The 23,369-nt window shown below is 40.8% G+C and overlaps 1 protein-coding gene across 4 annotated transcripts; it reads left to right on the plus strand.

Annotated features, from left to right (window-relative positions):
- Positions 1–907: 907 nt before the first annotated feature.
- On the plus strand, positions 908–17,671 carry TMIGD1 (transmembrane and immunoglobulin domain containing 1). 4 transcript variants are annotated; one of them, XM_053212045.1, is made up of 8 exons: positions 977–1,059; positions 2,353–2,545; positions 3,025–3,131; positions 5,013–5,291; positions 9,688–9,963; positions 15,746–15,849; positions 16,977–17,017; positions 17,555–17,671. In XM_053212045.1, exons 2-8 carry the CDS (start codon positions 2,361–2,363, stop codon positions 17,556–17,558), a joined length of 996 nt encoding a protein of 331 aa, XP_053068020.1. In that variant the 5' UTR covers positions 977–1,059; positions 2,353–2,360; the 3' UTR covers positions 17,559–17,671. The 4 variants fall into 4 exon arrangements, with proteins under 4 accessions (XP_026890406.2, XP_053068022.1, XP_053068020.1 ...); XM_053212046.1 differs by having other exon boundaries at positions 3,028–3,131; XM_027034605.2 differs by lacking the exon at positions 2,353–2,545 and having other exon boundaries at positions 908–1,059.
- The last annotated feature ends 5,698 nt before the right edge of the window (positions 17,672–23,369 follow it).

The following is a 23,369-nucleotide window of genomic DNA, read 5'->3' on the forward strand; positions in this document are numbered from 1 at the left end:
TAATAATAATAATAATAATAATAATAATAATAGCTACTGTAAATTAGCAGCTTACTGTGCGGCTGCTTCACATACTTTATTTCACCTAATCCTCACAGTGCCTTTGTAGGGAGGGCACTATTACTGTTTCTGTTGTATTGACAAAGAACTTGAGGCTCATAGAAGCTACACAGCTTTTTTGAAGTCACTAGTAAGAAGCAGATCTCTTCTGGTATGCCTACCCATTATGTCAAAATGTGCAGATAACCATAAATATTCTTTATCCTATTCTTGCATAAATGGGAACAATAGTAGTACCCAGATAACATTGTACAACACAGTGTAATAACACCACAAACGTACATTTTTTTAACCAACCAAAAAAAATGTTATCTTCAATTGCTAATTCTTGAAAGTATAATGCAAGGATTCCCCAATCATGTGAAAGTCTCAAAGGGATAAAACTTCTCCCAGTTGTGCTTGGCTTAGTACATCTTATGCACTGGGCTGGGGTTACCAGCATTGCTTAAGTTGTGGAATCTTCCAATATTTTGGCTGCCATGTTCGAGTTAGATAACTTTGGTAATTTGGCAGCCTGAGAGTGGTAATGGGGCAAGTTTGAGAAGAGGGTTGGTTTTCACAGCAGCCAGAATATTAGAAGATTCCACAACTTAAATAATGCTGGAAAAATATCACTTCCCACTGACCCACTGATAACCCAAGCCCGGTGCATTATCTAACTTGAACATGGAAATGTTTGGTGAAGTGTGCTACAAATTTTTGCACAAGGTCAGGTTTTCTTGGAATAATTACATCACTGTTAGTAATATCTGGCCCCACCTAGTTATTTAGAGACACATGAAAACTTAGGTCTGAAGAAGATGTCTTTCCCAGTTAGTGTCTTCTCTAAGAATCCATAAAAAGAAAGAGACTTTGAACCCAATTTATTTTGTGTACTTGACCCTACTGTCATAAAGTGTTCAAATTCAAGTATTATAAAGATGGTAACAGGGAAAGGATTCAGGGTTCCCAGATGAAGAAACAAGTGGCCAACGAAGTCACCTTTTCAGAGCTTAGCAGGTAAGTGGTAAAACTTTGTCTTCTATATAGAGAGTCGTAAAAATTAAAAACAAGTCAAGTAAGGGAAATTCATTTTGAAAAGATGCTGTCTAATGTGGTAGAAGGGAAGGGGTGACATCCATCTTCCTCTTTAATTAATAGGGTAGGGTATGGTCTGCTAAGAAGCTCACACTCAGCACTTATTAGGCACCTACAGTGGACAGTGCTTGAGAAAACTCTATTAATGATCAGATTCTGAAACCATCACTATTACGGTGGTAGGATAGAAATCTTTTTTTTGGCATAGTTTAAAAATTACGGAAGAATCAATGTTAGTACTAATTGCATCTTATTGAAATATTGATTCAGGCTTGCCAGCCAGAAAGGGTGAGTCTGGTGGGAATGAAGCTTGCTCTTGTCAGGACAGGCCTGGGGTGGGGAGAAGCAAAGCCCATCCACACAGTCGTAGGAATGTTACAGCTCTTGAAGGTTAATACTTGTAATACAGGGATGAAACTCCAAGTCACTGAGGTCTATGGAATGGCCAGGGCTCAGAAGGGATTAACAGCAGCTTCTTAAAGGAGGAGAATATCAGTCTAGGCAGTACAGTGATTAAGAGTCTGGCCCTGGGAGTCCTGGGTTCGAATCCTGGCCCTGACATTTACTGTCTTTGGGATCTTGGGCAAATGATATAATCTCTCTAAACCTTTAGAAATGACATCAAGAGGGTTGTTAGGGACTTCACTGAGATTGGAATAATGTATGTGAAGTGTTTAGTACAGTGCCTGTTGCATAGAAAGCATTCAGTATGTGTTTCTACCATATTCATAGTGGTACTCTTGAAAGGAAGTAATTAAATATATATTTTTCCTAGATGAAGTAGAGAATATCTAGGGAGATGGATGGCAGCAGCAAAAGCACAGAAGGAAAAAAGAAGGACTTTGTTATCTTTTATTCTTAGTCTATCCTGGGTTGAAGAGAATAGGTATTCTGAGGGAGAGTATGGGGGAGGGGTGGAAGGAAGCAAAGAGATTAACATGGTTTAAGACTAGAGACTAAGGGCGCCTGGGTGGTGACCCAGTTGGTTGAGTGTCCAGCTCTTGATTTCCGCTCAGGTCATGATCTCATGGTTCATGACTTTGAGCCCTGAGTCGTTGGGTTCTGCATGTGCAGAGCCTGCTTGGGATTGTCTCTCTTCCTCTCTCACTGCCCCTCCCCACTCACTCACCCTGTCTCTCTCAAAATAAATAAACAAAAAAAGTAGGGGGGCGCCTGGGTGGCTCAGTCGGTTAAGCGTCTGACTCTTGATTTCAGCTCAGGTCATGATCTCACGGTTCCCGAGATGGAGACCCACGTCAGGCTATTTTTTACTGACAGCAAGGAGTCTGCCTGGGATTCTCTCTCACTTCTCTCTCTGCCCCTCTGCCTCCCCAAATAAATTAAACTTAAAAAAAAAAAAAAAAAGAAAAAGGACTAGAGTCTATGCTGCAATTGAGTCTTCTCTAAGGTATTAACTTTTTGAGTCTATGGGATTTGGAACAATCTCAACAACTCTCTTTAGCAGAAAGCAACTTTTACAAAAATGACCCAAGACAGGCTTTCAAGATCAGAATTACTACAGTTCAGTAGAGACTGTCTGTGAATGAAGGGAGTTTCTTTCTCTTTCTGTTAAAATGACATTCTATCAATTTCTCCAGGGAAGACTGGTTCTACCTTCCCCGGGGCTGCCCTATAGCTGCCCTGTATCTTAAAGCCTATTTCCTTGTGGTTTTCTTTTTCTTGCCTTAAAAAAATATCCTGAATACTAAAAGTACTTTGGACTCAGTAATCAGAACAAGATTGTTTAATTAAAAACTAGAAATAGTACTGTTACAGCTGGGATGACTCATCTGGGATTTTATTTTAAATGCGTAATAGGCAAGAGGACGTTTCATAAACTCAGCATAGACCAAAGTACAGAACCAACTACTCCCTTTTTCCCCCCAGCAGACCAGACGTAAATTTGTTAAAGATGGCCTGGAAGATCAGTTGCCTAATGAGAATGTGCAGATTTCTTCTCTTAGTGATTTTGTTTCTGCCCTGTGAGGTGACAAGTAAGTTCATATTCTTTTGGTCTCTTTTTAAATAAAGAAAAATTTCAGATTAAAAAATTATCAGTGGGCATTGGGAAAATCCAAAATCCAAATCACCAAATACACAGTTGATATGGCTCAGAGTACAGGAGTCAGACAACATGACATAACAGTCAATGGAAAAATATTTTTATGGTTCTGGTAATTATGAGACAGAGTAAATGTTCTATTCTCTCCAGAGCCACAGCCAGAATTTTCCTACATTTTAATGCATTCCATTACTAATCACATCCCAAACAGGCTATGCTATTTATTTGAACATACCACTTACAGGAAAATCCTTCCTGAACTTGTTCTCTACCCCAGTCTGGAAGTGGATCTCACCGAACCCTTCGCACCCCACCCCCACCCCACGCACATCCGTTTTAAAAGTAATACATATTGGGGCACCTGGATGCCCCAATCAGGCATCGGTTGAGCATCTGACTTCAGCTCAGGTCATGACCTCACAGTTTGTGAGTTCAAGCCCTGCATTGGACTCTGGGCTGACAGCTCAGAGCCTGGAGCCTGGAGCCTGCATCAGATTCTGGGTCTTCCTCTCTCTCTGCCCCTCCCCCGCTAGCACTCTCTCTTAAAAATAAATAAACATTAAAAAAAATTTTTTAAGTAATACCTAGTCAGTAAAAAAAAATTCAGGAAATATATGAAAGAATAAAGAAAACTAAAAGTCCCCCAAATCCCATCATCCAGAGATGCACTCAACAATATTTTGGTATATATTCCTCTAGATTTTTAAAAAATCCTAGGCTGCAAAGTCACATTATTTTCATCAGTAGTTTATGCATTCTAAAGGAAAAGTTCATGTGTTTACAGACTATATTAACAAATGTTATGTAGGGGGCAAGTCTGTGACAGCTAAAGTCATTCTTAGTTTTTGTTAACTTGCTTCTGAACTAGGAAAGTAAAAATTGAAATTCAGGTATGTTACAGTGAATGCATTTCTGAAAATCAGAGATTAAAAACAACTGTTATATATCCTGATCATCCACTCTATAACCTGTCTACCCTACAAACCAGTTGTTTAACCAACAATTATTTTACCACACTGCCAAAACAATATTAAAACATCAGAAATGCAAGACCCATTTTTCCACAATCCCATCAACAAATCAGAAATCTTTCCAAATCAACTTTTGCCCATAATTCAATTGCATATTCAATTTTTATGTATTTATAGGAATTATTACAGATGTAACTTACATTCTGCCTATTCACCTAGAGTTGTGTCTTATGTATTTTTCAATTTTGTTTTCATTTGTCCTTTCCCACTCCCACCCCCTTGTTTTGCTACTTCCCACCCCTTGAATTAAACAATTTAAGTCTGGAAAGCATTTTTCTACTTTTATTAATTCTATTCAGTATACACAGGGAGATTTTTCCCCCAAATTTTCCTCATAAATGTGTGTGTGTATGTGTGCGTAAATGAGGGTAATTCTGTACATACCCTTTTCTAACCCAGTAGTTCTCAAACTTCACTGTACATTAGAATTGTCTGAAGGTTTTTTACAAACGCAATGCCCAGACTGCACTCATATCAATTAACCAGAATGTCTGGGTGAGGAAGCCAAGCATCAATATGTTTTTAAAGATCCCTAGGTGATTCTGATGTGCAGCAAGATTTTGTAACCATCATTTTAACATTTTCCTTTTTTTAGTTAATAATACATTATTTTTATCTTTATTAATCTTTTCCCTTGTAAAATCATATAGATCAATATGACTATTTTTAATTATTGCAGAGTATTTCATTGTACTGATGTAACATGATTTATTTAACCAATCCCCTATTTCTGCTATTTAGAATGTTCAGTCTATGTTAAAAGTTTCTTCCTGCCCTTTCAGGTTCTGTCTTAACTGTGAATGATAAAACTGAGAACTATATTCTGGACACTTGGCTTGGCTCCCAAGAATCTCTGAAATGTGCTGTTAAAAACCACACCAGGGAGGAAGAACTACTCTGGTACCGAGGAGAGGGGACAGTGGATTTGAAATCTGGAAACAAAATCAACTCCAGTTCTGTCTGTGTCTCTTCCATCAGTGAAAATGACCACGGAATCACCTTTACTTGCAAGCTACGGAGGGATCAGTCGGTGTCCATCTCGGTGGTGCTGAATGTCTTTTGTGAGTGAGGGGGAAGAAATTGCAAGTCAATCTGTGTTGTCTGCACTATATTAAGTGGTACTTGAAATCTGGGTCTAAAGAGTTACATGCATTTTAGCATTTGCTTGGTATTGCCAAATTGCCCAATTTATGCTCCCACAACGGTGCAGGTAGGGGCCTACTCCCCCACACGCTTGTGAGCATCGAGTATCCTCAACTCAAAGAATTTGCCAGCCTGGTTTGAAATTTTATTTTCACTTTCTAAATTACAAATAAGGGTGTCCATCTTTTTATAAATGTTTTGGCTGTTCATGTTTCTTTTCTGTGAAATGCCTGTTCATGTTCTTTACCCATTCTTCAATTGGGTTATTTGTCTTTTTAAAATTGGTTTGGATAAGGGCTATATATTAAGGAAATTAACCTTTTGTCATTTGAGATTATTGTATTTCTTGTATTTATTTTTGATCTTCTTATAGTTCTTTTTTTGGCCATATTGAAATTTTAAATGTTTATGTATTTAAAACCCCTGATCTTTTCCTTTGTGGTTTCTAGCTTTGTGTCCTACTTAGACATTCATTGGGAATCTTTTTTTTTTAACTTTATTTATTTATTTTTACCTTGGGGGGGGCATAGGAAGAGAGTGAAAGAGAATCTTTAAAAATTTTTTTTTAGTTTTTTAACATGTATTTATTTTTGAGAGACAGAGCATGAGCTGGGGAGGGGCAGAGAGAGAGAGAGTGAGAGAGAGAGAGAGGGAGAGAGAGAATCTGAAGCAGGCTCGCTCCAGGCTCGGAGCTGTTAGCACCGAGCCCAACACGGGGCTCGAACCCACAAACCGTGAGATCATGATCTTAGCTGAAGTCAGCCATTTAACTGACTGAGCCACCCAGGCACCCCTAAGTTTTTTTTTAATAAAAACTTATTAAAAGTTTTATTAAAAATACTTTATTTACTTTGAGAGAGAGAGAGAGAGAAAGCACAAGTGGGGGAGGGGCAGAGAGAGAGAGGGAGACACAGAATTCAAAGCAGTTTCCAGGCTCTGAGCTGTCAGCACAGAGTCCGACATGGGGCTCAGACCCATGAACTGTGAGATCATGACCTGAACTGAAGTTGGACACTCAACCGATTGAGCCACCCAGCTGCCTCCAGTGAGAGAGAATCTTAAGATCCATGCTCAGCATAGGGCCTCACGTGGGGCTCAGTCCCATGACCCTGGGATCATGACCTAAGCTGAAATCAGGAGTCAGACACTTAACTGACTGAGCCACCCAGGCACCCTGGGAATCTCTTAACATCACCTTAACACCCAAAATGAGGAGACTCTTTGATGGTTGGATTCAGGTATTGGTAACCCATTGGTAGAACTACGTGGGGGCAAGGGAGCCCTACAAGTAATTCCATATAGGTGATCACATAGGTGTTTTGGGTGGAAAGTGGTGCTATGTGAGGGAGGTATGGATAATACAGAGAGGGGTGATGTAGGATAAGGTGACGATGTGGTATGATTTGGTGGAAGAAGTAGCTCTGGACTCAGAATCTATAATAAAGTCAAAGGCATTTGACTCCATGAGCTCAGCAAACTTTTCTGTGAAAAATGGATGTCATTGCTCTTGAAATAAAAAGGTGGAAAAAAGGCTGAAGAATCCAACTCTGGAAAATACTGGCATCTTACAGTTTGGGTTTCCAGGGTGAAACATTTGCATGTTCCTGGGCAAAGGAGCTTTTTTTTTTTTTTTTTTTTTTTCTATGAATCAGTAAAATGTGGTTTTTAGCAAGCTACCTCTTGGCTACTTTGATAGTAGCCCTGATAGGCTATCAGGGATCTTGGAGGTCTTATAATCCTTATAAAATTATAGATGAGGAAACGGAGGCCCAGACTGAGGGCCCAAATTATCACAGCTGGAGCTGAGAACAGAACACCATTCCCCAGGCTCCTCAGTGCCCTTCCATTGTCTTCCTAAGGGAGACATGGCAGATAGGGTGCGGTGGCTTAAAGAAATGATTTTCAGTTTTCCAACCTGAATGCATGTTTCAGACCATCTTTACAACAATCTCCTAAATGTGGCTGTTGCTAAGCACATATAAAAAAGCCAAGTGGTCAGTGATTCGTAATGACAACAATTGGCACAAACTCATAATCAATAAATCAAAATGAGCTCATAAAAGTGATAAGAATATAATGTACAATTCTGGGGAAGTATTATTATTGTTATAAATAGCAGATTGAGAACTACATGGAAGCTTGATAATACACAATTTGGGGGAGGGTGTACAGAAACAAGTTTTTCTCACAGAACCTGACCCTTCTTTCACAGTTGCTGCTGAAAGTATAAATTCAGACCACCTCTTGTACAATTTTTATCAAAATTTAAAGGGTGCCTACCCGTGATCCAGTGTTTCTCCTTCTAGATGGTATAAGCTTGGAGAAACGCATGCAAAATGTACCTAAAGAAACATATACAAAGATATTTATTAAAGCATTAACATTTTAAAAATGAAAATAATGCCTACCAATCAAAATGATTCAAGAGTCTTATATTATATTGTAGCGCTCTAAAAGCAATGAGCTAGATCTCTGTGGTTCAAAGTGGATATATCTCAAAAACATGCAAGCTTTTGAGAGAGTAAAGTCTTTATATAAGCTTCCTAAAAACAATACAGTGTATTTCCTATTGATAAATTATATGTATAAAAAACTTTGTTCAGGGTCCCTGGGTGGCTCAGTCCATTGAACATTGGACCCTTGATTTGCGCTCAGGTCATGACCTTGTGGTTCGTGGATGCAAGCCGTTTGTTGGGCTCTGCACTGTCTCCCAACTGCCTGGGATTCTCTGCCTCCCTCTCTCTCTGCCCTCCCCCTGCTCATGCTCTCTCTCTCTCTCTCTCTCTCTCTCTCAAAAATAAATAAACAAACATTTCTTAAAAACCTGTTTTTTCAAAAAAGATCTGCAAGGATTTATGTCAAACTCATAGCAGTGGGTATCTTTGGGGAGGAAGCAAACAATATGGAATCAAAGAGGACCTTAACTTTATCTGAAATGTACTATTTTTACAAAAGGGAATACTCACATATAGCTGATATGATTTAAAATTGACCTTCAATGGTTAAATCAAAAGGAACAACTAATAGGACATGTCCACAGGTCCTATGGTATATTTGATAATTACATTCTCTATTGTAGCAGCTTCCAACATATCCGAATACCATATAACATCCTTGTTGGATACGGATACAGAATTCAAGCTCATTCCAAAGAGCAGCAAAATGTCATTCTTCTGAAAGAGTTATTAATAGCACAGCCTACTCAGGGTCTAATTATTCAGTGTGCAGATTACACAAGCTCTTTCTTTCTTCCTTCCCTGACTCTAACTCCTTCCTACTGCCCGCTTTTCAAGCACTTCATTATTCTTCTACACCTTAACCAGAAAATGCAAGGGGCATGGAGAAGAGAAAGAGTCAGTTCAGCCTTTTCTCCCCTTTGGTGGGTGTTGGAAAGCCCTGGTTGGAAAGCCCTGGTGCAGGTGAGGGTTGGAATTATTCGGTGAAGATAAATGTGTTCAAGTATCTATGTCTCTAGGACTGCCCTTATCATGGAGGGAGTACGGACTGGCTCACCCAGAGGGACGAGAGGGACCCAGAATGTCACATTCACCTTCCATAGATGTCAGAGTTGCCACAATCGGAGCACCTTCTGGGAGGGGGACATTATTTCTAGAGAATCATTGAGGAAATGTAAATATGCATTGGGAAATGTGGCCAGGGCAAATGCGGTTAGATAAAATGCAAAAATTGAGGATGTGAGGAGACCTCAAAACCACCGTGGCAGCCGCCGCTTCCTCCGCCGCCGCCACCACCATAAAAATAGTAACTAGCACTGTGGTAAATTCTTTACAGGTGTTATCTCATTTCATCTGTACAGTACCTTGTGAGATAGGTATTGTCCCACTTTTTAGATGAAGAAAGTGAGCAGTTGCTTAGCAATTAAGTAACTTTCTCAAGGTCACAGAAAGTGGTGTAAAATGGAATTAGGGACAAGTGCAATCCCTGCTTTCTTTATATTATACTGTTTTCTCCAACATATTAGTACAGATTGGTTTCAGAGAGCAAAGACTCAAGGCTTATCCTCTTAGGTAGTGCTATAAATGGTCTACTTGGTACAGATTCATCATTATATACATTGGTTTCATGGTTTATCTTCTCTACCACATAGAAGTTCTATAATGTTTGCAACTGGATGTATGTTATTTACCATTGTATCCCTGGTTCCTAGTCCAGCGCTTGGCGTAAAGTAGGTACTTGATAAATTTTTGTCCAATGAATGAATGACTGCGTGAGACAGACTGAAGGAAGATCTTGAACACTGTTGGTAAACTACTGCTTATCCACTAATTAAGCCTAAATGCTTGAGTCTTGCAGTTCCTCCTCTTCTGAGTGGAGACGACTTGCAAACCGTTGAGGAAGGCAGTGATGTGAAGTTGGTTTGCAATGTGAAATCCAACCCCCAGGCTCGAATGATGTGGTACAAAAACAGTAACATCCTGAATTTAGAGCAAAATCACCAAGTCCAACAGACAAGTGAGTCTCTTCAACTGTCAATCACCAAAGTCAAGAAATCTGACAATGGAACCTATAGCTGCATTGCAAATTCATCTCTGCAAATGGAGACCAAGGACTTTCACCTCATTGTCAAAGGTAACTCTCTTTTTAAGTAATATCCAGCACAGTGCAAAAGTCAGAATAGGTTCTCACTAAACATTTTGTGTGGCAACAAATGATGATGCTAATTATGGTTAATAGCCAATGATTTTCTTTGGAGAATCACCCCTATCCAAGAAATTTCCACTAAGAATTCTAATTCATGGGGCACCTGGGTGATTCAGTTGGTTAAGCATCCACCTTCAGCTCAGGTCATGATCTCATGGTTCATGAGTTTGAGCCCCACATCAGGCACTGCACTGACCTGATCATGAAAAGCCTGCTTGGGATTTTCTCTCTCTTCCTCTCTCTGTGCCCCTCCCCCACTTGCACACTCTGTCTCTCAAAATGAATAAATAAACCTAAAAAAAAAAAAAAAGAATTCTAATTCTTCCATTTAGGGGATCATGCCCATTCCATATGAAACACTGCTTTTTGAGCAAAGGTCCTTTCTAGAACCAAGTGGTAGCAGATAATTCTGGTTGGCTTTTAGGGAGGAGTACTTCTGTAAATTCTCCTGGGCCACTAGGTTTGTAGGAACTGGACTTTTGAGTTTACAGCCTAAAGATAAACAGAAAGAGAAGTCAGAAACACATAAAGAAGGGAAGACAGATAAGAAAATGAATCTCTGAAATCACTCCTGACTTGGGGTGCCTGGGTGGTCCAGTTGGTTAAGCATCCAACTTTGGCTCAGGTCGTGATCTCACAGCTTGTGACTTCAAGCCCTGTGTCGGGCTTTGTGCTGACAGTTCAGAGCCTGGAGCCTGCTTCGAATTCTGTGTCTCCCTTTCTCTCTCTGCTCCTTCCCTATTCATGCTCTGTCTCTCTCTCTCTCCATCTCTCTCTCTCAAGAATAAACATTTAAAACATTTTAATAAAAAATTTAAAAAAGTAATACAATCACTCTTGACCCTGAAATTGTAATCTATAGGCTAATCAGTAGTGAGGGAGGGGGAAGATGGTGGAAAAATGTCTTTCTCTTGGGCTTCATGCTTCATCCACCCAGACTTTTCACCTCTTCAATAACAGAGAACAAATGAAATTTCAAATGTTCTTCCCTCCTCATATTTCTCATTCATACAAAAAGAGAAAGGGGACCTGAGCAGAGAAAGCAAGGAAGACAGTAGAAAGAAATGAGGTCAGAGAGCAAATGGAATATAGAACGGTGTTCCCACATTTCCACTTCCCACTGGCAATTGTGGCAAAATTTGACCTTGAGGTGAGCTGCACAAAAAGAAACTTTCAAGAACGCAGCTGTGATGCCTGAGTAGGAATAGCCATCTTGATACCAGGGTAAAGAAAGCTGCAGTCTTAGCACAGCAGAAAAGACCTGTAGAGGATGTTGGGTCTTGGGGACTTCTTTAGACAATGCCCCAGCCGGGGGAAAAAGCAGGACGGTGTGAGACAGAATTGGCAACAATCAAGCCTGTCAATCATTCTTTGCTGCTGTTCACTGAATAAAAGTTCAAAGATAACTTCCTTTTTGATACAGATCCTGAAAGTTTGGTTAAAATATTTAAGTTTTCTTAGATAACATCTCTTTTAATTTGAAACAAACATTTAGTAAGACCCTTACATGTTAATTTTGCAGGGCGCCTCGGTGGCTCAGTCAGTTAAGAGTCTGACTTGATTTCGGCTCAGGTCATGATCTCACGTCGGGCTCTGCACTGGGCACGGAGCTTGCTTAGGATTCTTTCTCCTTCTACTTCTGCCCCTCCCCCACTCATGAGCGCGCGCGCGCGCTCTCTCTCTCTCTCTCTCTCTCTCTCTCATGCTGTCAGAAAAAATGTTAATTTTGATTGCTGAATATATAGGCAAAAACATACCAAAAAAATCTTTAAGTTTGTTTTCATGTTAAAACTGCAATTATGAAGCTGAGAGGCATACCCGATTATGTCATCTGCAGACTTGGGCAAGCTAAGTTAATTTTCCAGTTAGAAAGCCTTAGTTTGGGGACATTTATGAACTCCCTTCTTACTCTAATTGGATAATGTTGATCAGTTGAAATAAAATTTTATTTTTCTGAAAAACAAACAAACAATACCAAAAAAAGCCCAAAAAACAAAAAAGAGAAAGGCAAGATACCTGGTGTAGCAGATGCAGAAAATGCTCACACATTTTCTGGTCTGAGGCCAGTACGCCAAGAACAGCCAAACAAGCTGAGGCTCCTATTTCTTGTTAGAACATTATTCACTCTCCCATTTGCTTCCCTGTGCCCACTCATTGCCTTTCTTGCTAGTTCCTAGGAAGCCAACTGAATCCCTGCCAGAAGGGTTGGACGATGTGACAGGAGGGCTTATTTCCTGCCCCTCAGGGGGGTCTGGGACACCAACAGAGAGGCTGGTGGGGAGAAAGAGGTGCTGCTAGTTGAATGCCCATTACCGTGATTACTGGCATGCTCAGTAATTTGTCCTGCAGGGCAGTGAGAGTACCCCCAGGGTCTGTCCGCTTTAAAAAACCAAACCCACAAATAACCCAAGTACTCATGGGGTAGAAGCAGTGGAAGAGGCAGCTTACTGAAGCTTGTGGCTATTCACCTCCCTGCAAAAGCTCGGTAGGTGGGGCCTCCAGCCATGCCATTCTAACTGGGTGTAAAAAGCTACCCGCAGAGATCAGGGAATTATATCATCCCTCTTGGTTAAGAAGGAATCTTAAGTGCTCTGCGAGATAAAAAAAACATACAACTTGTGTGGCAAGCAGGATGTCAGCTTGACAAATTGGCTTTCAGGTGGGCAGGATCCTATTTTGGATGGAACCCTTCCAAGCCAACTTGTTTTTCTTATTTCTTCCTGCTCTATTATTTCCCAGGCTGTCAGCTGCTTTCACAGCAATAAGTGCTCTGCTGCCTGTGCTCAGGCTGAATGTGTTTGCCACGAGCCTCTCCTGGCTTCAGGGCTCCGTAGGGTAGTTTCTAAATGGGGCCATGCAAAGCTAGAAGTGTAATTACAGATCTTGAGCACGAGAATTTACCCTGTGTGTTGGGATTTTCTTGCATAATAAATATGGAGGGGGAAAAATTACCAAATCTGGTTACAAATAAGAGAATAAAACAGGGGCGCCTGGGAGGCTCAGTCGGTTGGGCAATCGACTTTGGCTCAGGCCGTGATCTCACAGCTCCATGAGTTCGAGCCCTGCATCAGGCTCTGTGCTAAGCTGTCAGCACAGAGCCTGGAGCCTGCTTTGGATTCTGTGTTTCCTCTCTCTCTGTCCCTCCCCTGCTTGCACACTGTCTCTCTCGAAAATAAACATTACAAAATTAAAAAAAAAAAAAGAGAGAGAGTAAAACAGGACAACAGGAGAGATGCAGTTATACTGACCAAAGTCACTTTCATTAGAAACTTGAAATCCAAAGGGAGCCTTAGTGGATCAGGCAGTTTATATCAGCTTGTTTAAGGAGTGAAAGCTGTCACGTGGGGCTTCATTTAATTCAGCTTGGTAAAAATATCCAGATCTTTGACCAAATTCTGATTTCTTTTCCTAATTGTCCCTCCTTTGCCTCCCCTTCATTTTGACATCTTTCCTTGGCACTGAAAGTAGAAAGGGCCCCTACTAAGGTTAAGGCTCTTCGGTGTCCCCCAGGGCTGGCTCTCACAGGGCCGGTGCTTATAAGAAGGCCCACGGAGCAGAATTTCTCCAGAATATTGGTGCAGCTCACACTCTCATGAGAAAAATTTTTAGTAACAGCTAAATGAGAGCCAGAGTAAAGGATGCTTAATCTACTTACTCCCCAAAATTATCCTGCACAGTAACTAGACATACAGGAAAGAAGAAAACAAGTGAAAGGTAAGTGGTTTAAGTGTGTCATACATTTATGGAGGGATAAATGCTATTTTATAATCTTGAGGGAAATAGGGCTTGGGCTTTAAAATGAGATTTATCTAAAGTCTTCTCTTCCCCTCCTTTCCACCTTTTGCCCCTCATATACTATTTCACGACCCTATGTCCTTTATAACACTGATCTCAGTCTGTGGTTTTTGTTTCATGTCTGTCTTCACTACTAGAATGTGAGCCCCATGAGGCCTTCCATGTCTGACCTATTTTTTGCAGGGCTGAGCACCATACCTACCTCACAGTAGTCATTTAGTAAGAACTTTTTGACCACACTCAATCTACAAACTCAAGGGCACAATAAATAGCACACTTTTTATTTCCTATAAGTTCCTAAAATATTATCTTAGCAAAGATTGGAGCCCCGCTCCCTGCCCCTGGTCCTGGGGTGGCATCAGAATCCAGGGGCTTGGGTGAGGTCATTTAAACATCTTTGTTGATCTTACTTTTAAAAGTTTCATCCCATGTCATATCAAACTTATTAAAATGAATCACACACAGTATACTTTTTTGCTGTAAAAATTTTGAAAGGATGTTTGTAACTTGCATACATTTTGAGTTTTATTATATATAAGTTGTTAATGTGGTTCTTAAGGTTTAAATTTGGCTGTTGGGTTACAGTTGACATAAAGCTACGTTTTATAGATATTTAAACATTTATTAATTTTGACCAATCTGCCACTTTATTTTCATATTTTGGAACCAATATGTATTTTCCAGGTCTCAAATATTTTCATAGGCTTTTGGGAAGCTTGCAAGTGCAGGCACTGTGCCTGCAGTGCCTGATGAACAAAATAGCTCTGAGTTTACCTGGTATTCCGAAAACGATGGGCTGGGTTTTCATTTCCAGGCTGTTATGATTGCTGCTGATCTCTTTCTAACCCAGGTTAGAAGTACACCCTCTGGGACCCCTGGGTGGCTCAATCAGTTGAGCGACCGACTCTTGATTTCCATTCAGTCACGGGATCGAGCCCCACATCAGGTTCTGTGTGACGGCACAGAGCCTGCTTGGGATTCTTTCTCTCTTTCTGTCTCTCTCTCTGCCCCTCCCCCACTCACAGCCCCCCCCCTTCAAAATAAATAAATAAACATTAAAGAAAAAAAAAAAGAAGTAGACTCTCTGTTCTTCCACATCGTTTAGAAAGGTATGAAAATCTTTGCCAAGGTTAGGAAGGCTGGTGCTCAGAGTCCCATTTCCCTAGGGGCACCGTGCAGTCACCTTATATAATGTCCTCTCCCTGCTTAAGGCACTATCACAGTACAGCTACAAGGGTCCCCACCTCTCCTGGGGCCCACAGGCCTCTCTCCCCTTAGTCCAGCAGGCTCCTCAACTTTTCTTGCTCTTAAAGCCTTCCTCCCTCCTTTTCTCAGAGATCCCTCCCAGTATCTTTTGGGCTTTCAAAGGGCAGGAAAAACCATTGATTTCAGCCTATTTCTACCTTCTGAGTGGAAAAATTTTGGATGAAGAAAGCACAAAATGGTCTGACTACCCGTTTGGGGGGAGTGATTCATATTATAATAAATTATCCTTTCACAAAGGGATGGATTCAAAACCCATCTCTGCTAATTACTAGCTCTGTGACTCTGGACAAGAGGTTCCTCACCTGCAAAATGAGGTTACTAACACCTACCTTTCTGGGTTGTTTGGAGGATGATACATGTCGAGTGCAAGGTGCCATGGCTGGGACTTAGTAGAAGCATATAAATGAGAAACATATAGCGGTGCCTGGGTGGCTCAGTCGGTTAAGCATCCGAATTTGGCTCAGGTCACAATCTCATGGTTCATGAGTTGGAGCCCCACGTCGGGCTCTGTGCTGACAGCTCACAGCCAGGGGCCTGCTTCGGATTCTCTGTCTCCCTCTCTGTCTCTTAAAAAATAAATTTTTTAAAAAAAATTTAAAAAAAGCATATACATGTTAGTTCTTATCTCCTGTGTTTGCATTTCCAACAGATAAAGGTGTGGCTATACCCATAGAACCCATTATTGCTGCATGTGTTGTGGTCTTTCTGACATTGTGCTTTGGACTCATCGCTAGAAGAAAAAGTATAATGAAGGTATTGAAGTATTCTAAGATATTTAGGTAAAAAATCATCTAAATACAGGCAGACAACTGGCTATATAAATGACTCTAGAATTGGGAACCATACTTGGACAATATGGTCTCTCTAAAGACCTAAAGTGGAAGTTGCTCAAAGGCATAAAAATTGTATGTATGTTATGTTCCACTCTTTAACAAAAGAGTGGAAGTGCATATGGACAAAACCTGAATGAAAATAGCTGTGGTGTTAGGAGTAGGGGATTTGGGGCTGATTTTTTCTTCCTTTTAAATTTCCCTTTATTGTTGCTATGGTACCTCTGGTACAATAAATAAATATACAGGGAAACATCTGCTGTGGATTCAGAGACCTGCATGAAAAAGGTGGCACTTTTTGCTCACCTCCTGAGCACAGCCACAAGGGCAGCTGCAGCAGCGGGGTTGGGACCGGGGCGGGGGGGGGGGGGGGGTGGGGGGGTGGGGTCTGGAGTCTGAATTGTTGAATGGTGAATCTTCTTGGTTAGCTTGATGCAGAGTATGTCTGTGTATTGGTGAATGCCTTGCATTTGGCTCTACCAGTTAATTCAATGCCAAAGGGAGGCAAAAGTGGCAGAGAGCCTCGAAGGAAAAGCCAGTGTGGTCTAGGCTCAGTTAATTACACAACACTATCTCTTTGAAATATATGGTAACTGCGTGTAATTCAGGGCAACAATGTCTGTCAAGAAGAAATTCACCCAACACCCAGTTCTAATCCAAAGCAAATTTTTCCCATAAAAGGAAAGAAGGAAGGAAGGAAGGAAGGAAGGAAGGAAGGAAGGAAGGAAGGAAGGAAGAAAGAAAGAAAGAAAGAAAGAAAGAAAGAAAGAAAGAAAGAATCAACTACCTAAGAATCCTGGAAGCATTCTGATTCAAGGATTATATCTCTGTAGGTTCAATACAGAAATGATTAACATGGCCAAAACACAAGATCTGGACTAGTGCAGCGGTGTCTGTATTTCCAGGCATCTCTGTATTGATGCGTATTTTTCTAGGTAGGAGATTAACAGACATTTGGGTTTCCTATCCCCTGAACCACCTTGATGCATTCAAAATGTTTATCTGCCTTAGAAAAGCATGCAAACTCATTGCCCTTGTGTTTGCTTTTAGCTCTGCATAAAGGATGAAGATCCTCAAAGAGAAACAGCTTTGTAAGTACTCTGGGCTGGGGCCAATGATTTCCCATAAGCAGATGGGTAACAGTGGTGTGCAACATAAAGGCCATCCTAGGCAAACTCCTCCTGAGATGGGAGGTGCTGGAAGGTGAAGAGAAGAAGGTTCTGACAAGAATGGAGGGTGGAGGGGAATCTGCCTCCACTTCACAGGAAGACAGGCAAGGCTAGGTTGGAAGGTTTTCTAGAACAGGAGAGTACCATTGGTCTTAAGCCTGCTCTCCATTTAGGAAGTTTTGGGCTAATGCTTAAGCCGCACCTTCATTGTACTGCCACGTGATGTAAATGACTGAGAGGGCCTATCCTGGGGGAAGCCATGCTACATTCTCCCTCACAACAAGGTCAGAAGCCATAGTCCCCATTCTAAATAATGCCTAGTCTGTCGGCTCCAGCATTGGAGAAGTAAGCAGTGGGTTAAAAGAACAAAGGCATTCCTTCCAAGGGCATGACTCTTGTTTTGAATTTTTTTCATATTGTTATGATCATTGTTATAATTGATTTCTTGGTTCATTTCAGATGAGAAAGCTGAGATGCCATCTAACACAGCAAGAGTTTTGCATCAGGACTTCCTTGATTTATGTAGTCCCATCTGTATTTATTGCTATTATTAAATTCACTCCTGTCAAATTGTCAGAGGTTATGAAGAAGTGTTTCATTAAGCACTGAACAGTAGTTGTTATGACTAACTTGATATACTTGCAGAACATTTTTATGAAGAACGCTATTAAGAATGAAAAGTAAGATTCTGTTAAGGCTTCTTCTTGAAAGGTATGTTAATTGAGATTTGTTCCAGAGAGATTGGTAAACATTTAGCATATATTTTCTAGGTAGGAGATAAATGGACATTTGGGTTTCACAAATAAGGTGCAAAACCAAAATCAAAAGGAGACCTGAATATAGAGTGATCGATATTTTAAGTTCGCCAAGAAAGCACATAAATAATATCAATTATCATCTACTTTAGCTGCTGTTTCATAAAAGAAACGTTTTAGGACTCAAAAAAGGAAGGATGCAATCTCAGAATATAAGGCACTCCTTTAAATGGAATAAATTTAGCGTTATGAAAAAGTCAGCATATGTCCTTATTTTTCTCAGTTCATCATGGTTTGGTGACACAGTTGCAGACCTGGTGAGCTTTACATGGTGACGGAGACAAAACCTGCAGGGCGCGGGGGCTAGCCAGCGGTCTGTTCACAAGCAGCCTTTGCCCTTGTGGAGCAGTTACTTGCCTAGATCCAGGGACATTAATTATGAATCAGCCTGTACTCCTTCTCATACACCTGTTTTAAATTGCAGCTCTTCTAATTTGTCTTCGACTTTGCCCATTTCCATTCTTTCTTCATTCTTTTCCCTTAAGAGTCTCTGGTTCTCTTTCCCACACAGGTGGGATGTATTAGGGAGAGAGACCATCCTGGCCAGAACCACCCCTTTTTTTTTTTTTTTTTAAGTTTATTTGTTTGTTTTGAGAGAGAGTGTGTGCATGCAGGAAGGGGAGAGGCAGAGAGAGAAGAGAGAGAGAATCCCCAACAGGCTCTGCACTGTCAGCTCTGCACTGTCAGCACGGAGCCCAATGGGGGGCTCAAACCCACAAACCACAAGATCATGACCTAAGCCGAAATCAAGAGTCAGATGCGCAACGAGCGGAGTCACCCGGGCGCCCCCAGAACCAACTTTGATGTCCCTGCTGTGCTCACCCTCTCATTTAGAAAAAAAACAATTTTTTTTTCTAATATGGCAGTGGCTAAATGTGCCACAGCAAGAGAGAGAGAGATCTGCTATCGGACAGGTGGTTAAAAGCTGGTGGTTAAAAGCTTCTTATTGACATGGAAGCAAAGAGAAGAAATGGACGGAAGGTATGAAATCTCAATTGTCTTGTTCGGAAGAGAGACCCCCCCCCTCCCCCCAATCCTCCTGTTAGGCTTCTCTCTGCTTCCTTGGAAAACTTCTGTATGGAATGGAGAGAGAGACTGTTAAAGACTATGATTTACAGATTTCTCTGTCTTGTTGGAGGCCCCAGCAGGCTTTTGTGGGATTTCAAATTATGTTCCTCATTCAGGATTTCTCAAAGTAGAATTTGGAAGCCCTGCTAAAAATGGCATAAGAACAAAGTAGGAGGAGTGTGAAAATCCAAAAGTTTAGACAATTAAGGAGAAGCCTGGAGACCAAATGGAAAAAACAGATCTCAGGCAATGGTGGGTTGGGATAGTTTAAAGTGGAAGAGGAAACAGGAAAAACTTACTGGACTCTATCTAACTGGACTTCGGATACAAGAGACCTGAATTGCCGTCTTGACTGTTTTACTTTGGGCATAGTCCTTTTCTCTCTCTTGGGCTTTTGGAAAACTAGAAGAAGGATTGGGATTTATTTTCATGTTAAATTTCATGTTAATTCATGTGATTCTAGAAAGATTCCCAAATAGTTTAGTTAAATGCTGGAAGAAGTTGGCAAGAAAAGCTGAAAATGTAATACCTTTGCGCTACCTGGTAGAAGTATGAATCAGCTTTGTTGTAGGACATATAGCAATTCTTGAGTATTACAAGTCATCAGTAGAGAATTTCGTCACCCTTATAAACTACAGTGACCTTGTACATTAGCATAGGTGAGGAACATTAACTAGTTTTAACAGAGCATAGCAATATTATAAATGGTCACTGCATTTCATTTTGCCTTGCAGTTTTGGAAAAAAAAAGTCTTTATTAAAAACTGTGTCTATTATTTATTTATTTATTTTGAGAGAGAGACAGAGTGCGAGCAGAGTAGGGGCAGAGAGAAAGAATCTCAAGCAGGCTCCGTGCTAACAGCACAGAGCCCAATGCGGGGGCTTAGTCTCACAGACCGAGAGATCATGACCTGAGCTGAAATCCAGAGTCGGATGCTTCACCAACTGAGACACTGAGGGTGCTCCCCAAAACTGTGTCTATTATTTAAAATTAGAAGTTCAGCCTAGGGCACCTAGATGGCTCAGTCAGTGAAGAGTCCCACTTTGGTTTAGGTCATGATCTCGTGGTTCATGAGTTCAAGCTCCACATTGGGCTCTGTGCTGATAGCTCAGAGCCTGGAGCCTGCTTTGGATTCTGTGTCTCCCTCTGTCTGCCCACCACCTTTCCACCCCCCCTCCCCCCTCCCCCGCTCATGCTCTGTCTCTCTGTCTCAAAAAATGAATAAACATTAAAAAAATTTTTTTAAATAAGTTCAGCCTAGAACCTGACTCAGAAGGACATGAAATTCCAGAACTTAAAAGAAGCCCCCAAAGCCTTTCCCTAAATGTGTTCTATATCTACTATGAAATACTTGAAATGCCAACATTCATTATTAGTCTGTTTTTGACACTTTGGACTACAAATACCAGTGGAGAAGTGACAGACAAAGCTACCAATAGGGACACCTTTCATGATTATCATTTCTCTCCTTCTTGGGCCCCATTTTTTGAAAAAACTGGTCTACCAAGCAGCTTGTATTTATTAAATAATAGCAATCTGCTTGCCCAATTTTTAAAACATCAGTGATATCTACTCACCGTCTGAACATCTTTTATGACAACACAATTACCCAGTTGATGTAATTTCATTTCAAAGCAAAGAAATCTGGTACTTTATTTAACCTGGGCAATCTTTCATGGGTTAACAATATAATCACTGCCATTAGGTTTTTGAGTCATTGAAAATAGTTTACAAACTCCTTTGCTCACCAACTTTACCCCTGTTATCGCTACGATCACCACCTTCTTGAACCTACTGGCCAGGAGTCATAAACTCAAATTCTGACCGGGTCAAGCAGATCTGTTTTACAGGACAGATCCGTAAAACAATAGGGAGTGGTGGAAACTGTGGCAAACGGAGAGCACATCTTTGTCTGAACAAGGGCTAATAGCTACCATTCGGGATAGATCTTCTGATTCTTTGAGAGAAGTCAGAATTCTGAATTTGTAGGTATAATTCTTCTAATTAAAAAAAAAAAAGGTTGTTGGTTTTTTTTTTTAATCCTGGATGTCTAGGAGTAGAAGAATCCTCTCACCCCAATATATGCTAATCTTTGTTAGTTAAGTTACAAACCAGTGTTGCCTTGGGCTTTCATTGTCCTGTGGAGATGTTTGTGAAACAGCTCTTATAATTTTCACAGCTATCCTTTTCTCCTCCAAAGCTCAGGCACGATCATTAAGAACTAAGTCAGAGGACAGTTACTGATACCATACTGAGGACTTTACCTACATTATTCGATTCAGTAAAAAAACCTTTAGGAAGTACTCATGGCTGTTCCAACTTTGATGATGAGGACACCTGGGCTCAGAATGCTTAACTGACTTATAGAGAGTGACTAAGCTACAATTCATATTGGACTGATCCAAAGCCTGGGGCCTGGAATGGGGGAGAGGATATCACAGAAGGAGCAAAGTTTGAATAATAAAGACAAAGTTCACATCCAATCCTACTCCTAGTGACCTATATACAGATCATGTATTTTAGTAAGTAAAGGGAATTTAAAACCATCTTGGTTGGCGAGTATTTTGTAGATGTTACAACACGCCTTGAGATAATTTGAGATGTCCTACAGTGTTGTAGTGTTGGAGCTGAGAACTGCTGCCCTAAATATTTGCTTGTCCTTCTGATGATAATAATCACCAAGTATTACTCTTTGCCAAAGGGTTTGCCTAGATAATTTCTTATCATTGCAACAACCCTAAAAGGTAGGTGTTGGAATCCTCATTTTACAGATGAGGAAATTGAGGATCAGAGAAACAAAATAACTTGCTCAGACTTGCACAATTAGCATGGGGTGGAGCTGGGATTCAAACCCAGGGCACACGGACCTCACGGTTCATGCTCCTTCTCTACACTGCACCGTCCTGGGGTGAGACACCAGGGATAAAGGTACTGGAATATGATTGAGAGCATCTTACTGACTGGGAGCTTGGGAGTTGTGGCAGAGATCTGTCATTAACTGAATAGCCTCATGCACGTCACACTTCCCTGACCCCTTTGCCATTAGCCAGTCCATGAGACTAGTCGTAGTCAAAGCACTGTGGATAGAATTAACCGTGTCACTTCTGGGCAAAGCAAAACAGAATGGGCACATGTTCTTTAGGTTCTTGGTTCCCCTGACATGGCAACTGTGGAGACACAGTAGAGCATCTGTCAGCCTGGGATTCTGAGTCACTATGTGGACCAGAGCTACCTACTCACATATAAGTGAGAAATAGACCCTTGTGTCAAACCACTAGATTTTAGGATGAATTTGCTACTGCGGCATAACTTAGCTTATCCTAATTATATTTCATTACAGTAAGAAATCAGGAGAACATTTAATCTACTTTAATGAAATGATGCTTAATTTCAGGCATAAGTTCATAATAATCCCCAACTCCTCCCAACAGGGACCCTGAGTCATTTAAAATGCTGAAAAACCTGTAATAAAATCGCATTTTCCCCAGTGAATTAATTCTCATCTATTGAGAACACATCTTTAAGGAAATAGGGCAGCAGTAGAGCAAGCCAGAAAAAAATTAACCTGTCTCATTAAAAAACCCAGGGACACCTGGGTGGCTCAGTTGGTTAAGCTTCCAACTCTTGATTTTGGCTCAGGTTGTGATTTCATGGTTTGTGAGATGGAGCTCTGTGCTGGGCATAGAGCCCACTTAAGATTCTTTCTCTCCCTCTTCCTCTGCCCCTCCCCTGCTCGCACACACACTCTCTTTCAAAAACATTAAAATGAAAAAAATTCAAAATCCAAATAACATTTAATCTCATGCCAGCAACTATAGAAAACAAAACTTTTACATGAATAACAAATTGTTTAACATGCAGGACTTTTCTCAAGAGTCTATTTCTGCAACACCAAGGTTATCATTTACCAAACAACTTCGAACATGAGTAGTTTTCACTTACAGAATACTGGAAAACATGGAAGACATCAGTATGCATTCCCAAAAACCTGAATTCTCAGAGAATTGTGTACATGGTAAGGGAAAATTGGAGATCTGGAATCCCTGCCAACAGATTCCTACAGTAAAGCTTTGCTGTGGCAGCACACGAAGTATGTCTTTATTTCTTCAGACACTCTTGACAGCAATAATAATAGCGTTGGCCTTCTTTTAGATTATGGGTGTTAACAACATTCTCTTACACTTTCAAGCTACCTTATAGTTTACGAAACATTTTTACGTGTATCTTATTTGATCCTCACAGACACAGCCACTCTTTGACATATGTAGCACTGTCTCTCTTTATGATTTGCAACTGGAGAGACTAAAGTTCAGGGGGTTTAAGTGATCTGTCCAAGGTCACATAGCTAGTAAGAGGAGTCATCCGTCCCATGACCCTGCCTGTGGGCTCTA

The sequence above is a fragment of the Acinonyx jubatus genome, chromosome E1 (genome assembly GCF_027475565.1).
Source record: "Acinonyx jubatus isolate Ajub_Pintada_27869175 chromosome E1, VMU_Ajub_asm_v1.0, whole genome shotgun sequence".
Taxonomy (NCBI): Eukaryota; Metazoa; Chordata; class Mammalia; order Carnivora; family Felidae; genus Acinonyx; species Acinonyx jubatus.